Source organism: Calonectris borealis, chromosome 26 (assembly GCF_964195595.1).
Source record: "Calonectris borealis chromosome 26, bCalBor7.hap1.2, whole genome shotgun sequence".
NCBI classification, from domain to species: Eukaryota; Metazoa; Chordata; class Aves; order Procellariiformes; family Procellariidae; genus Calonectris; species Calonectris borealis.
Genome location: NC_134337.1, coordinates 2444041 through 2460325, shown reverse-complemented (window position 1 = coordinate 2460325; position 16285 = coordinate 2444041). Strand labels below are relative to the sequence as shown.

General features: G+C 49.4%; 1 protein-coding gene and 1 long non-coding RNA gene across 6 annotated transcripts; both read left to right on the top strand.

Annotated features, from left to right (window-relative positions):
* Positions 1 to 5230: 5230 nt before the first annotated feature.
* On the top strand, positions 5231 to 16134 carry TIMM17A (translocase of inner mitochondrial membrane 17A). Of its 5 annotated transcripts, XR_012677403.1 has the most exons (8): positions 5231 to 5337; positions 9444 to 9543; positions 11333 to 11396; positions 12732 to 12860; positions 13248 to 13358; positions 13473 to 13666; positions 14241 to 14314; positions 14672 to 16134. XR_012677403.1 is itself a non-coding variant. In XM_075174437.1 (6 exons), the coding sequence occupies exons 1-6, from the start codon at positions 5312 to 5314 to the stop codon at positions 14740 to 14742; spliced, it is 501 nt and encodes a 166-aa protein (XP_075030538.1). In that variant the 5' UTR covers positions 5232 to 5311; the 3' UTR covers positions 14743 to 16134. The 5 variants fall into 5 exon arrangements, 2 of the variants coding, with proteins under 2 accessions (XP_075030538.1, XP_075030539.1); XR_012677405.1 differs by lacking the exon at positions 13473 to 13666 and having other exon boundaries at positions 5232 to 5337; XR_012677404.1 differs by lacking the exon at positions 13473 to 13666 and having other exon boundaries at positions 5232 to 5337; positions 14238 to 14314.
* Positions 9550 to 10990, top strand: LOC142093352 (uncharacterized). Its single transcript, XR_012677406.1, has 2 exons — positions 9550 to 9990; positions 10854 to 10990. It is a non-coding gene; the product is annotated as an uncharacterized LOC142093352 (long non-coding RNA).
* Positions 16135 to 16285: the final 151 nt, after the last annotated feature.

Here is a 16285-nt window from a genome sequence, read left to right as displayed (position 1 = left end):
CTCCGTCCAAGAGTTGGCCAATAACAGGATCCAGCCGCGATTTCGGGTGCTGGGAAGCCAATGGAGCCCAGCGGGAGGCGGGGAATGGTGCTATCAGAGGAGCCTGAAACCCGAGGACATTCCAGGGAACCATGCAGAGCTGCATGACCAAATTTAGTCCGGAGCATTTAGCCTTTTAAAGGCAATGGGCCAACCTAGTGAGAAAACACGCAAAAATGCACAAGCTGGCAGGCTGGGGACCTGGGGGTGGGGGAGGCAGATCCCTAGCATGTGCCCATTGGTGTCGGAGGGCTAATAAATCGGCTAGCGTGGCTCTGAAGATATGAGGTGTCTCCTCTGTTACAGGAGGGGAGAGTTTCTGCTGTGACAGTGACAGCTCTTGGCTGAAATCGGCAATAAAGCGCTCACCCCAGAGAAAGATTTTTGTCTTTATCCCGCTGCTCTCCAGGATCTGTGCGGGTTTTTTTTTCCCTTCGGGAAAGAGGTGGTGGATAGGTTTGTTGCTGGTGCAGACTGGTTTCTTTACGAAGGATGTGCAAAGTCTAGAGCCTTTGAAGCGGGGAGGAAGCAGGCAGCGAGTGCCAGCCCAGCCCTCGCCTGCTCCTCGCTCTGCAAAGTCTGACCACAGCACCGTCCCAGGGTCGCTTTATCTGAGCTTCTGCTGATTCCCTGTCCTCTGCAGGGGTATTTCTGCAGCTGTTCTTCGTCACAACGCTCCCATTTCCCCTCACCAAGCTGCAGAGACATCCCTCCTTCCGCACAGACTAAATTCCTGAGTCTCTCCTGCTTTTGGTTCAGGCAATGCCCTAAGCCTGGGCTTTGGTGGAGGCACCTACTTTCCATCAACCTAATCCATAAAGAAGCTTACTGGCACCTGCAAATTCTCCCAGAGGGACAGAGGCAGATAGGCTCTTCTCTCCAACTTTCAAGGCAGCTTTACCCCATGCACAGCATTTCGTACCCATTCGTTATGCTGCCAACGTCATCCTTTTTTCTTCATCCTTTTATCATCCTCCTAATATTTACTGCCTGCTCTCAGGCCTCTCTCTTTGCTAGTCCAAGCAAGCAGCCCTTTGGTCTCCTTCAGTAAAATAAGCTCTCATAAGACTTTCCTCGTCAGTCTAATTACCTTCTCTGCCTGTCTCCCTGCCTCAGATCCCTTCCTGAACACAGGCACAGGGTGCTCCAGGTGAGTCTCCCAATGCCTTGTTACAAACTAGACATTCCCCATCTTGACGGGAAATGCACATTCTTGTTGCATTCTAGGATTTCATTTATGTCCAGCATCACAGCGTCCAGTTCCTGCTCATAGCCTTCCTATGATTCACCAGCACGATTGAGATTTTTTCCAGATTGTAGAAGAAACTGTTGGTTTTAGTTTCCAAGTGCATAACCTTAAACATTGCTGTGTTGAATTTCATCCCATTTCACTCCGTCACTTCTATCTCCCTGCTATCATGACCCTTGTCTTGGTGCTCACTTGCACCGAGGACTACGAGGGACATGGCCATCCCCTTCACCTTTTTCTGGTCTCAGCCCAGACTCTTCTCCTTCCCTCACCCCAAAACTGCCATGGCTGCAAAGGCACGGAATGCAACAGGAACCAGAGTGAATTTAGCGTATTGGTGTCCATTTGGTGCCCTCTTCGCCCGCAGAAGCCAAAGGAGCGTCTTGCTTGTTCCACCTTACTACAGCCCCGGACTTCTCTAACGCGCTGTCTGGTTGCTTTTCAGGATACACAGTTCAAAAGGTTTTAACACTGTCTTCTAGAAGAGAAACTTGAGTTAACAGAGTCTGGGGATGGAAGAAATGGCCAAATGTCTGGTATTTCTACACGGTGTCGCTGTGCTCAGTCACTAGGAGCAAATGGCAAGTGCTTGTAAAAGGTAAGCAACAAACTGGAAGCTCAGTTCCCAACCGGAGAGGGCAGGAAATAAAGGTGGTGAGGAATCATAGCCACATGTCTCCCTCTTCCAGCAAAGATCCAAGCTTTCTCGGGCGTGCCACCCCTGACTCCAGGGACAGGGTACGTGGACAGCCCCAGGGACAATCTGCAATGCTAAAACAGAGAAAGAACCTTTCCACTGGCGAGTAAAACCTAGTCTTTCTGTCTGTCTGCCTTTCCTTTATGACTCTTTCCTGTGTTGTAAACAGGTTTTCAACAAAATAAAATCACCTTTGACACCTTGATAGGGTCTCTATTTTGTTGTTCCTGAATCTTGACTCCTGCGACGAGAAGCACCAGTCACCGAGTTCCCTAAGAAGCTGTAAACATGACCTGGGAGGCTCCGAGTTCCTCCTGAAGAATCACACATCCTTCCCTGATTTGGGAGTCCACGTCTGCCAGGCTCTCCCCCACTAAGCTGCAGAGCTGGCTATGCAGAGGTAACGCAGAGTCAGAGTTCTGCAGAGATATATTCCTTCGTTAGCCAAAAAGCCGGGAGAGAAGCAGGGGTCACCCTAAACTTGTCGTGATTTATAGTGGATGGTCTTACTGCCATTTATCTTGGCTGTCGCGTGTCTCTTTTTAGATGGGGATATTAGCACAGCTCTGACTGCACCATATTCCACAGAGTTCTCAGTGCCGTAGGAAAGAAAACACTGAAAGAAAATCTAGTGTTTTCACCCAGAATAAGAGGAGCTCTGGATACGTCTGCACTGGCTGCTCTTTCACAGGCCACCAGCAACTGGGACTGGGGACGTGTGCGGGGACCCCTGGGCCTCGCTCCGCAGCCGGCTCCAGCCACCGCGGCCTTGACGCTGGCCCTTTGAAGCTGTGCCAGTCAGGAGAGCGCGGTGCGGTACGGTGCGGTGCGGTACGGTGTGGTTTGGCGCAGAGGAGCTCCCAGCAGCACTGAATCTCCTCCGAGGCTTCGTCAGTCTCTGTGTTTATCAGGATCCCCATCTCCATAGCAACTGAGCACCTCGGAGGCACTAATGAATATTTCTGCACAACACTCCTTTGAAACACAGCAACGTGATTAGCCACATTAGAGATGAGGAACTGAGACAGAGCCAGATGAAGTACCTTTTCCAGGTGCGTGTACAGGGAAAGAGCTGGGAAAGCTTTCCATGCCCTCATCTCTCGTGCCACCACCTAGGACTGTCCGTCTTCCTTTATTTTTTCCTATTAGCTGATAAAGGACAACTGAAAAAGGAATGGATTCTTCTAACGTGTTTTATTTCCCTTTCCCTCAGAGCCTGTAGGAGGAAAGGTTAAACGCACTGATCTTTTTTTCGTTTTATAAGATGTTCCTTGAGAAAGCAAGGGACATCTCCCTGCCCGGTTGGGACACGCGGCTGCTCTGGAACACGTTGGTCCCGTGGCCAGTGAAAGAAACCGCTTCTCTCCCAAACCCAACTGCAACTTCACCCAAAACCTCCCTCTGCAAAACACCTGCTCATGCGAGAGAGAGGGAAGTGTGAAGACATTATACATCGGGAAAGGAACCAGCTCCCGGCTGCAGGGAAATTCAGAAAACCCCAGAAAGCCCTTGAGCACCTTCCAGCAGCCTGCCTGGGGGTGCCACCAGTGCCCCCAGCTGAGCTACTGGAGGTACCTTTGGTGACTCTGGCCACTGCAACTCAAGTACCACATGGGCTTGGCAGGGAGTTTCACAAGCTCTCCCACAGCTTGTGAAAGAGATGACCTGAATGATTGTTTAGCCTGATATAATTAACCTGCCATTCATCGGGGAAAGGACAAGGGCTACTGCAAGAAATTGCCACCCTAAGGAGGGTCAGACCAGTGTGGGACCTGGTCTAGTGGAAGGTGTCCCTGCTATGGCAGGAACTAGATGATCTTTAAGGTTCCTTCCGACCCAAACCATTCTGTGATTCCATGAGAGCGGAGAGGTCTGCTCCCAGGCTCGACCAGGCTACAGCAGCTGGGACAAGGCTGAGATTTTTCACTCTTCCCATCTCCCCTCCTTGGGCAAAGCAGAAGCCACAATACCACCTCCCGGTAATCTCCGTTACTGCATCGCCCTCTGCTCCTATCCTGCCTTCAACAAGGGAAAACATGCCGCCGCCGCACTCAGACCATGAAGGCTTACATTCACAAGAAGTCTTTTAAAGCCTTTGAAAACAGCAAATGAAAGCAGGTGGAATATTCCAGCTCCTTTCCATTGCTTCAGCCTATGATTTATTAGAGCAATTAAGTGCCTCGGCACACAATCTACACTGCCCGTTACAACCCAATGATTTACTACCCTTACAAGAGAGTGCGATGTGTAAGGTTAAATTAGGAGTGTGAAAAGAGTAAGTGATTTACAACTCAGAGCACTTGCAAACATGTGGTAAAAGGCTTCGGGGGCTTTGCAGGCTGCCCTAGCATTTGCTGCCAGCACAGAGACAAATTCTGTGGTTTTCAGCTCTGCCTTCCCGGCCTCCATGGAGAGCTGCCCTCTCGCAGGCACCCTCTCTTGAGGGGGACCCCAAAGCCCAGCTCACGCCCACACTGCCCGGCCCACAGGAGCGTCCCCAGAGACACCTCGAGGTCAGCCCAGCCAATTCAGCAGCATCAGGAGCCAGGTGGGCGCCGCTCCCGAGTGTCTCAGCAGCTCTGGTGGGATGGATGCCTTCAGCGTGGGCACGTCACCCTGCACCGACCCCTCCGTCACCAGGCGGGCGTCCTCCTCCAGCTCAGCCGGGTACCGCTGGCCTTCTCCGCTTCCACTTCCAGGGCGCTCACAGCACTTTCTGTCGGGATGCATTTACAGCCAGAGCAGTTGCCTGCAGTCTCACGGAGGGGCAGAGCTGACTCCCGCCCCTCGGATTCGCTCACGCTTTTACCGCAGGCACTACTCATTAGAGGGCTAAATAAAACCTGCTTCGCGCTTCAGGCCTTCGTCAGAGCGCCGCGAGGCCTAGCCCTGACAGAGACACACACGCCCCCCGTCCCTGCATCCCAGCCTCCCCTCCGCCCCGACCCGCACCACGGGGCACGCGCAAGCCGGCCCTCAGGGGGCCCTGTCAGGACAGCCCCGTCTAAGCGCCCTCTCCCCTTCCCCAGGGACACACGCTGTGCCCAGGACGAGACGAGCGGGGCCCGGCAGACGGGGCGGGCCCGGCAGACGGAGCGGGGCCTCCCTCCCGGCGGGGCGGGCGCCCGCAGGCCGCGCCACCGCGCCGCCGCCAGCCAGCCCCCGGCGGGGCGGGGCGAAGGGGGCACGGCGCATGCGCCCACACCGCCGCGCACACCTCCCTCCCCTCCGCCTAGTCCCGCCCTCCGTCCCCATTGGCCGTCGCGGGGAGGCGGTGAGCCAATCGCGCGGCGGGAAGGCGGGCGAGGGCGGTGGCGTCTGCGAAGATGGAGGAGTACGCGCGTGAGCCCTGGTGAGCGGCCCGCGGCCGGGCGGCGCGCGGCGGCTGTGGGGCCCGGCGGGCTGCGGGGAGCGGGGCCGGGAGGGGCGGGGAGCGGGGCCGGGCCGGGCCGGGCCGCGCCGCGCCGCGCCGCGCCGCGCCGGCGCTCCCCGGGGCCGCTCCCTGGCGGGGGGGCGGCGGTGTGTGACCTTGGCGGGGCCCCTCTGAGGGAGAGGCGGCGGGGGAGGCGGGGCCGCGCCGGCTGAGGGGCTGCCCCGTGCCTCGAGGCCTGGGTAGCCAGAGCCCCGCCGGTACCGAGCCCGGCGGAGCCTCCCTGAGGGGGGGAGGTACCGGCGGGGCGGCTAGGCCCTGCGGCCTGCGCCCGCCTGGGCCTCTGTGGGCTGCAGCCCCTGGACGCTTCGTCCCCTCAGCGCCCGGTGACCCTGCCCTTCTCCTTCCCCCGCCTCCTCGAGGCGGGAGCGCACCGGCGTGCCGAAGGCAGCCGGCCGGGCCGCACAGGCGGCCTTACCGCCGACCTGGCGGCGTCTAAACCCGATCACGTTTCGGCAGCGTCTTTGTAAACGTTCACAGCCGCGTTGGTGGCAACTTTAAAGGTTTTATTTGTAGTAATAAAACATTTAAATGAAAGCTTAGGCTCAGGATTAGGTGTGCAGCCTTCTGCTCGCCTCTGCAAATAGAGACCCGTGCCTCTTTATGAGGCTTTTCTCAAAGCTTTGCACATTGCTGCCACATTTTAAGTTTCTCCATTAATGTCAGCTCCACCTTTCTACAGCACAAAGTTTGGGACGTTAGCAAAATAAATTTTATTTATTTAATGATTGCCGTGGGCTCCAGATAATTTCATTCTCCCTTTAGTAAGGTCACGCGATAGGGACATTGTGCTGCTAAGCTCTAGGGGGGCTGTCGGGGGCCCCACACTGTTTTGTCCCGTTTTGCTGGTGGTCACCTCGGTATCTCTCTCCCCCGCAGCAGCGTGGGGGGTGTCAGCCCCCTGGGAGTTGCTGTTTCTGGGAGCAGCGTGACCTCGCTGGAAGGTGACCCTGTAGGACCTGGCTGTAATTTGCATTGCAGTCGCCTTCGTTGGAAGCAGGGATCAGTTGGAAGCAGGGATCGGATCGTTGCGTAGTCTCGAACAGCCCAAATGGCTGTCAGGGGAGGCAGAGGTCAGGCTGTTCAGGCTGGCATGTCACGACGGTTCGACGGTGAGGGTGAAGTGCTGCCCCTTCTGCAGCAGAGCCGGCGTCAGGCTGGCGCCCTGTTGAACTGTCGGCGCTGAGAAGAGGCAGCTTTGTTCATTTAAAACACGGTGGCCTCTGACTCTGGTGGTTCATGGGCGGTTAGAAGAGCTGCAGGCCGCTGTGGAGCATGGAGGGACGCTTCACTCCTCTAAGAGCTCGCGGGCAGCCAGAGCTGGCGTGGCACCCGCTGGCTTTCCTCGTTCTGCTGGCCCTGCCTGCCACCCTCTCTTCTTTTTATCCAGCCCAACAGCGCTGTAAGCCACCGCAGCTCCCTCTGGGTGCGGGGTATCCTCAGCCTCTCCAGTCAGGGGAGCTGGTGTGCGGCTGCCCCGCGGCCCTGGCGTAAGCAAAGCCCTGGCCTCTGCTCTCCTCATCTCTAAGTGATCGCGGTTGCCATCGGGAGTAGGAATCCGACCTTATCTTGCGTGTAGCAGTGAGCACATCATTTCCCTACTGGGAGGGGTCCCCTTAAAGTCAGGGAAACAATTAACAGTAACACTAAGCTTGTAGATAAGTGCCAAATTAATAATGGAATAATCTCTTCTATTCTCTCCCAATTCTCTCTTCTACTGAGGTCAAGCGCTGCCAGGGACTGTGGGGTGTTTTGTGTCGGCTTTCAGATGCGCACAGTGTCTATCCGGGAGTTCAAAGGAGCTGACACAAGAAATGGCTGTGCTGGTATCAAAGACATTTTCTCATTTAAAAGCTGCTCCTGCGGAGGCTTGGAGGGTAGTTTAGAAGGAAAATTAAGAGCCCCAAAGGTAACAGCTAATGAGCTTGACATCTGAAGTAGGGTTAAAGATGGAAAAAATCTAGGAAAGCATTCCATGATAGGGGTCTAATTAACGAAGCTTCTGTAAAGAACGGTCATGATTTGCTAAATTGGAATTCTTTGACCTTGTGGGTAAAGGAAGACCACTTTACATAATCTATTTAGATTTCCAGAAAGCCTTTTAACAAGATCACTGTTAGCAAGCTAACGAAGGAAGAGATTTGTGATGAGATGTTTTACTCATGAGTCGATCAAAATCTGGACAGATGTGGAGAACAAAACAACAGAAAAACCCTGAGAAGAAAGACACAGTCACTTTTCATCTTGGCATCTCTGACAACAGCGTGCCTGTAACCTTTTCCTGATCATTAAATGCAGGAAATAGGGGAAGGAAAATAAAATGTGAAATGGGGCTAAATTATTTAATTTAGTCAAAGCTAGAGGGGATTTGTAAGGAATGTGAGATGAAAGCATGTTACAGGCAGGGCAATAAAAAAGAAGGGTGATGCGTGGTGGGATAATGTACAATCCTTCCACTGGTTTCTGAATCAGTGTGGGTTTGGGGCCTGGGTGTAGCTGTCACTGGGGAGGATCACTGGTGACGTTTGGGTGGGGTTCTGGTCTGTTTGGAACAACCAAGCGATGCCAAGATGCAAAAGTAGAGCAAGCGAACAATGCCAGGTGTGCAAACAAGCAATTTACCTCCGTTTAGAGGGCGTGCAGAGCTGGCTACGCTCTCATTAAAGCGACTGCGGAGGTAGGGAGAGATTCAGAAATAGGTCATGAGAGTGAGGAGCCTGGGAGAACGTGTAGGAGGAGGGACTGCACATTTCGGAATTTTTTGCAGGAAGAAAAAAACCCTTGTGACAAAATATGCAGCACAGTGAGGGGTCTGGGGAAAAGAGACGATGTTTGTCACTCCTTGCAGCAGAAGAGCATTAGCATAGTCTGTGAAGTAAAAAAGTGGCAGATTGAAAACGGATCAGTGAAGATGTATTCCCACGTGCAGGAGCTGGATGCTGTAGGGAGTCCTCCAGAACAGAAACGTGAAATGGGAAATGCACATCGATGCTCGTGTCTGTGATTTGCTCATGTGAACCCTGAGCTTGCCGTAGTGTTCAGATTTGTGACCCTGCATGTTGTTGTAGTCTGTTTTTTGCTAGGTTTTCTGGTTATTGACAGTGCTGGAGTTACAATAATCTGTGTGCTTGGCTTCTGCTGTAAGATTTTGATATAAGATGAAAGAAACAAAATAGCTTTGTTATTTTATCCTTCGAAATTACCAGCAGCGGCAACAGAGGTTAATAGGTTAGTCCTCGCCTACTTTAGGAGTTCGGTTTAGTTCCAGAGAGTTACAAGGCTCTAGTGCTTGGCAGCGGTGTTGAACCCCAAATTAAAGCTCGTCTCACCGCTGTTGAAAGTGTTTGCTGCAACTAAGGTGCTTTTTCCGTGGCAAAGCTTTTGCTCGCGGGTTGGAAACATTCGATGCTCCGTGTTGTGGGAGGCAGGAATCGTGGCCTTCTGGACCTCTGACTAGATCTGTGTTTTGTTTGAATGAACTTCAAAGATCCAGGCTGCATCAGGAAAAACCTTTTTAGTTTAACAAAAGATGACTTTGAAGTCTCTCATTTAAATAACCAGAACTAATGAAAAGCATGAGTAATTCAGGAAGGCGGTGCTTTGTGCCAGCTGTGAATTGCGTCTAAGTTTTCTGTAGGTCAAGACAAAAACGAGAACAATAAATTTAAAGCTATTTGCGCTCCATAAGTAGGGCAGAGCTGGAATTCTGCAGAAGTTTTCCATGATGGAAATACGTGTCTCTGCCTTGTTTGAGGAGTTCAGGCAATTCTTCCGTATATTTGATGCTTACCGCTCTAGGGAGACGGGTTGGTAGACTCTCAGCAAGCCTCAAGTTTGTTTTGCTGTAATATTACCTGTGCGTGTGTTCTGTTGACGTCTGCTCAGCAAGCTGGATGTGAGACGATACAGCTGGCAGGCTTGATTTTCACCCCAGTTACACTCAATGCACGAGTGGTGGATCCATTACAGTTACTTGCACGGTTTAACATGATGGAATTCAGTATTTTCATCTTTATTTTTCTTTATAGTCCCTGGAGGATAGTAGATGACTGCGGAGGTGCTTTCACAATGGGAGCGATAGGAGGTGGCATTTTCCAAGCTATCAAGGGGTTCAGAAATTCCCCAGTGGTAAGTAAAATCATTTGAGAGTGCATTCAGAGTGCGGTCCTGCTTTCTCTGTCCATCAACAGCGAATCTGGCCAGCCAAAGGTAAAGGAGAAGAAATCCCCATGCACTGATTAATGGCCTGCATGTCATTAATCCAAACCGGGAGCGTACATCTGGTGAACGGCTCAGGATCCACATGGGTCCTTCATCTTTCTGGGTAAAAGTTCTGCTTTCCCTGTTCGATCTGATGGCAGCCGGCTGCCCCTCCTGCTGAGGGACATCTCCCTCGGATGGGCGGGCGCAGCAGAATGTGTCCGAGTCGGCTATCTTCTGCCTTTGGTTCTGTCTGCACGTAAAGATGGGAAGCCTGGGCTGTTCTTCCTCCTCTGGCCTACCCCTCTCCCTTTCTTTTAAGAAATGGAAAGACTCAAAGGAAGAATCTTCTTCTCCGTCAGATTTGTATTAGGGGTATTATTTTCTTTAGTTAATCTCTTACTTAATTATTAACGGTTTTTATTAACTGGATTTTTTTGATAGTCACGTTTTGTTTAAATGCAGAAGTGTTCATAAACATGAAAGTTAAAGTTTAGCCGATGCAAGTCATTTAAGGTGTTTCCACTTTCAGGATTTCTGCTGTGAAATTTTTGCTATAAACCTGTTTTAGAGACATTTGATAAAATCAGATCCTATTTCTACTTGAACATTTGTTTTAAAACATCTCTCTGGCTTCATATAAAAGGAGTTTTTGTTGCGTGGTTTTTGGTGTTACTATGTGACAATTTGTTTGCCTAAAATTTCTTAATAAGCCATCAGTTTGAGGTAAGTTTTGTAAATAAATAACTGTTCCCAAACTAGTCAGATCCTGCGGGCACTTAACTTGGAAAGGATTATATGCTTAACTACATTCTTAATTTTGCTTAAGACATATTAAATAAACCTGTCCACACTTCTGAGTGCTTGTATCAAAAATAAAACTTGGCTGTATGTTCTTTAAATCTTCTTGGAGTGTGGGAAAATACCTAGGCATAATTCTGTGGGGTCCTGGATGACGTGTTTAGTGCTAGACTCTGGAAGGCTCAGCACTACTTTTAGGAGCTGAATTGCTTGCTTTTAATTGCTCCTAAGGCTGGGCTGATGAGACAAGGGCTAAATACTCCACCTGACCAGCAGGAATGACTAAATTTGGGACAACTAGTGAGGGTGCTGCTGCCAGCCGAGCATGGTGCTCCTGGTATGTGGGCATCTGCAACAGGGTTGAGGTGGTTGTACTAAAATAGATAAAATACTGATGGAAATGTAATATAACAGCATGCAGTTTTCCTCTAATGCAGTCCCGTGGCCCTCTCCTCTGGGTGGATTTTCCTCCACGGACAGAGTCTCCTCCCTGCGGTTACCTGAACCTGACGTTGCTCTTTGCTCCGCTGGTGTCCTGTCTGCAAACTGCGTCAAGTGACCGGGCATCAGATGGGCACAAAGAAATGATACACGGGAAAAATAAATATGCTTATCTTGCTGAAAGTGTTACTTTAAATGTCTCGTTCAGTCCCCACTAGGCCACTCAAACAAACTTTGAACTCAAATTGTTTAACGCCTGATGGCTGTAATTCATTTCTGTAGTCGACAGGTATATTATTAGGGAGTGATAAATACTAACGTACGTGTAAAATGCAGTTTCTGTCGGCTCCTGATCACAGCTGTTTGAAGGAGCTTAGAAATATGTTGGGCCTGTGGCAAGTTTTTGCTATGTACAGTCAGACTGGCTGCAGGACTTCACTCTTTTATTTTAACTCTCATTTCTCTTTTATTCTAGGGTGTAAACCACCGGCTGCGGGGAAGTTTGACAGCTATTAGAACAAGAGCTCCACAACTGGGAGGTAATTAATTGTATATTGTTGCTGCAGTCAATTGACTGTTGGTAGGTAAGAAGTTTGGTAATATATCGTGGTGCAAGTGCAGCGACTCCTGAGCTGTGGGCCAGTTGTGATTCCGTGGGGTTTGTTAGTCCAAGCAATGAGGAAATAAAATGCATCCAGAGTTAGTTTGGTGTGGAGGAAACATGCTTGTGTTCATGGAGTGATAAGCCAGGGTTAATAATTTTGGCATATTTTAACCAGCTCTGTGCAGAGCTGCCTGGGAGCCTGTGTATTGTGCTCAGGGTTTTAAAATAAACAAAATTGACTCATGAGAAGAAATGATCAAACTTGGAGAAACAACGAAGTGGATGGGTGGGTCTGGGTAAGATTTCAGACTGTTCCCCTGGGGTCAGCTAGGTAAATTTCAGTCATTTTTGTGAAGTGAGTTTTGTGCGTAAAAGTCTAAAAATCACAAAACTGCAGCTTGAGTCAAAATGGCATCGTGACCTCTCAAAGGTCACACTGGTCACGCGCTGCGCCGCGCCATTATGCCGTTCTGACGGGCAAATTGAATTAATACATTACAGGAGGAGAAAATGGGAGAGTGGTGTTGAGCACGGGAACATCGGCTGCAGCAGAACTACCTAAAGAAATGGGGGCCACGGGCTGAAAAGGCTTTGTGGCTGCAGCCTGTGGTGACTGTGCACAGAGAGAGGCACCCCCGGGTTTTTAGCTGGTATTAAGCCGGTATAAAGCATTAAGACACCTCAAATTAAGGAGGGCTGAACTTGTTCTAAATAGTAGTTTTCCCAAAATGAGCCTGGAGATCAATATTTATTTTAATTTATAATACACATTAAAAGACTTCAGGATTTGCATTCTGAAAACTTGCATTGCCTTTGCATCTGCTGTACAATACCCACCAGTACCGATCTTCTGAGATGCCAGGAGCAGGATTAGGATAAGGAGCGAAATTACTCTGCATCATTCTCTATGAGGAAATATGTTTAGAAAGTGAAAAATATGAAAGTTCCCTGAGCTAATCCTGCTTTATTAGGATGGAAGTTCTGTTATAATCACTGTTTGATAAGCTTCCTGTCATTAAATATAAATTGGTAAGATTATATATAAAGTGTATGTAGTGTATGTGTAACGTGTGTCACCTGGCAAGTTGAGAATTTTTCTCAGTATTGATTTTAACCTATGTTTGCTTCTTTGTGGGTTTGAATATGCTTCCATGTCTGAAAGCAAGCACCCTAATACCACACCATCTCTTGATTATAAGGCTGCAGCGTGGCCGGCTTGGCTGCTTTCTCTAAACTGGTTTTTGTTTGTGGGTTTTTTTTTTTTTAACAGGTAGCTTTGCTGTCTGGGGCGGTCTCTTCTCCATGATTGACTGCAGTATGGTCAGAATGAGAGGGAAGGAAGATCCGTGGAATTCAATCACAAGCGGAGCCTTGACTGGAGCCATATTAGCTGCAAGAAGTAAGGAACGGAGCACTGGGGAGGATATTAATTGAAAACCTTCTGTATTCTAAATGTACAGTACTCATCGTTATAGTGATACCCAAATTGGAATTTTACTTTCTCAGAGAAATTGAAAGATAATCCAAAACTTTTGTCGTGTGCTTATGAAAGTAATAATTATGTTCTCAAACATTACCGGTGTTCCTTTGTTTCCTTGAGGAAGGGGGCGGGGGGGAGTTGCCCAGTAATTCTCCTTTTATTGGTGATGCTAATGAGGCTTAATGGATGCAAAATTATTGCTTCTGAGTCTGCTTATAGGAGAGATTATAACTAAAGAAAGAGAGCTATAATATGCAAAGCAATGCACCGAAGAAGTAAAAAGTGTTTTGTGCTTTTTATTTTTAGACGGACCTGTTGCCATGGTCGGATCTGCTGCGATGGGAGGAATTCTCCTAGCTTTAATTGAAGGAGCTGGTATTCTGTTAACGAGATTTGCCTCCACACAGTTTCCAAACGGTAAGGAGCCATCAGACTATGGTATCGCAAGGCTTTTATAGTGTGGTCTTTACTAACGTACCTCTTCCAGTCATCAGTCTTACCGCGGAGTAAATCTGCTCTGCCGGTTTGCAGCTTCTAAGGCTGTAGAAAGGCAAGGAGGAGCCGCACCTTGCCGATGAGACAAGAGTATCACCAGCTCCTTCGCACTGGGCGACTGGAGGCTGCGTGGCTGAAGGCAGGGACGTCCCTGCTGCCCGTGTCTTCTGCCCTGTCCCCTGATGCGGCCACGCGACCTTCAGATGGTGGCAGCAGTATTTTAGTCGGTGGTGGGTGACACAAGAGGGTGGAGGGAACAGCAAGCAGCGAGCTGCGGGCGAGAGGGATGGTGCTGGCAGGCCAGCTGTGCTCTGTGAGCGAACGTGCGGGCAGCCCTGGTTTAAACGAGGTGATCACGACCAGCGGGCAGATACAGATAAAAGATTTCAAAGGGGTGGGTGGTGGTGGCGTGTTTTTTCTAACCTACTTCAAAAACTAGATCCCCCCTTTTTTTTTTCCTAAGTAAAATGCAAGCTGAGGTGTCAGCTGAGTCGGTAACCGTTTGTGTCAATACTTGCCCGTGCAAAATACTGAACACCTCTATCGCCCCACCTTATTTTGGGAGGAATACAGACAAAACCACTAGTGTTGAAAGGATTATAGCAAGCCACTAATTCCTGAGAGGCTTCCTCTCTCAGGTTTGTTCGCTGACGTTCTTTGTTCAGTCTAACTTATAACAATTTCTGTTCTTAATACAAAGACATTTTAAAATTAATCTGCTTTGGAGAAAGGGTATCATCTGCCCGTTACAATTTATTCTCTCTAAAATCGGCATACAGTAAACGTATTGCTTCCCTCCAGCAGAACGTCAGTAAGAGGAGCCGGGAAGCTGACTGCACAATGATTTGTTCCGTTTCACTGGCCTGCTTTATTGTCAGGCAAGTCACCGTGGGTAAACCTTTACAGAGTGGCCAAGTTCAACTGAAGGGCAATAAGGCATAGGTTTCCAGCTCCTTTAGGTGACTGAAAATGTTTCCCTCTCGCTGCTCTGATTCATTTCCCCATTAGTAAAGGAGATAAAAGTACATTCTGTATTGGACTGAGGCTCTCCTCAATGCATAAGGCTCTTGAACTTCTTTGAATGGAAAAATATCCAATGTAAAGCCTTGTTATTGGCTTCATTAATTTTAGAGGGGATTTGTAATAAAAATGCTGTGAATGTGTTTCATGCTGTTGGTAGGAAGAACCTCGTCTTTTTGTATTATTTGCCTTTTTTTCTCTTGCCTTATTCGCAGGCCCTCAGTTTTCAGATGACCCCTCCCAGTTGCAGCCCTCTCCGTTTGGCGACTACAGGCAATACCAGTGATTATCCTCATTCTCCTAGTTCACGTAGTACCTGAGCTGTAATTTAAAATGCTGGAGGACCAAGACGCGATATGTTTTTACACCAGTGGTAGTCTCTTACGCAAACCATGCCAAGAGGACCTTCAGCACTTTTCAGCGTAAAGCTGCACAGGGGAACTTTTAGAAGATGACAAATCTATTTATTCATGATAGATTCCATTGCTGTAACGTTAATACATGTCTGATAGAATACATGTTGATTTAAGGCAAGGACCAAATGGAGTCTTGTCATCCTTTGGACATGGACTGAAGTGAAAGTCTTTGGAGTCTTCTCTGGGATGTGGCATTGAGCATCCACAGTGAACGCAGCTGGAATTTAGCCACTTCCCCATCGGATTTAGGTTGCTACACATACTTCAGCTTAAGGAAAATAATGCATCTACACGCAGTTTTACATTCCTAAAGTCAATATTATTGGGAGAATGTGCAAGCCAGTGAAAATTACTTCCAGCAACATGTATTTCACTGCTGTTCTTTGTTTTCTATGTTACCGCCATGCAGCCTAAGTTCTTTGGTTAAAGCAGAATCTGCCTTTTGTGGATCCGCAGGCTGCAGCATACCTCCGCCTTCCCCTAAACCCGCCTTCCCCTAAACCCGCAAAAGCTTTGAGCCCCTTTTAGCAAGAGGTGGCAGCAAACTAATTCTTCACCTCTGCTGCTGCTTACCGTGGCTTTCGCGGCAGGAACGGCTTCCCCTCCTAGAACTGCGGTGAGACGTGGGTAGGAGCCCCCGACAGAACACGCGTAGGCCTGTGGGGGTGGGGGGGGAAGCCTTGCGCCTGCTGCCGGCGCAGCCTCTTGCCTTTTCGCCTCGGATCCAGTCCTAAGCACAATTAAAACATCTGCTCCATGTTTTTGTTCTTAAACCCCGGTTGTTTAGGCATGTTCCTCTTGCCTAAAAAACATCCAGTGAGATTTTCTGTTGTTAATACTAGTTAATAGTTTTGCTTGCTGCAGGTCCTGGTAGAATATCCATATTCAGAAGGACTTGAGTAATGTTACCTGAGCCGCTTCGTGGCTTTTCCTCTGCCCAGGCAGGAGCGTGATCTCTGTCAGGAAACTTAAGTCAGTCCATGTAGTAGGAGGAGAGGATGAAAATAACCCAGAAGTGGTCACAGTACCGTTTGGCAAATGGGTGAATGAGGATTGTACGAAGCGTGCATGCAAGTGCGCGATCCTGACCATCTCCTATGTCCTGTCATCCTGTAAAAGTGACGTTTTCCTGTTTCCACCCCCCTGCCTGTCCTAGAACCGCTCCAGGACTGCCAGGGCTTGTGTCTCTGGTACCTTACTGTTTCGGAGAGTTGCTGCTGGTGTGTAATTTTCAAAAACCTGAAGCACAAAAGCACGCTCTGTGTGTGTGTGAAGGCTCGTCTTCCTTTGCTGCTTACCTGGTTCCTCGGGCGAATCGTCAAGACAATTTTCCTGGTTTGTGTCACTCAGCCAGGGCTCTCTCCTGTTCCCGGTTGAGACCCCAGCCGCAGGGGAGTGGGCGAGTCGCTGGTC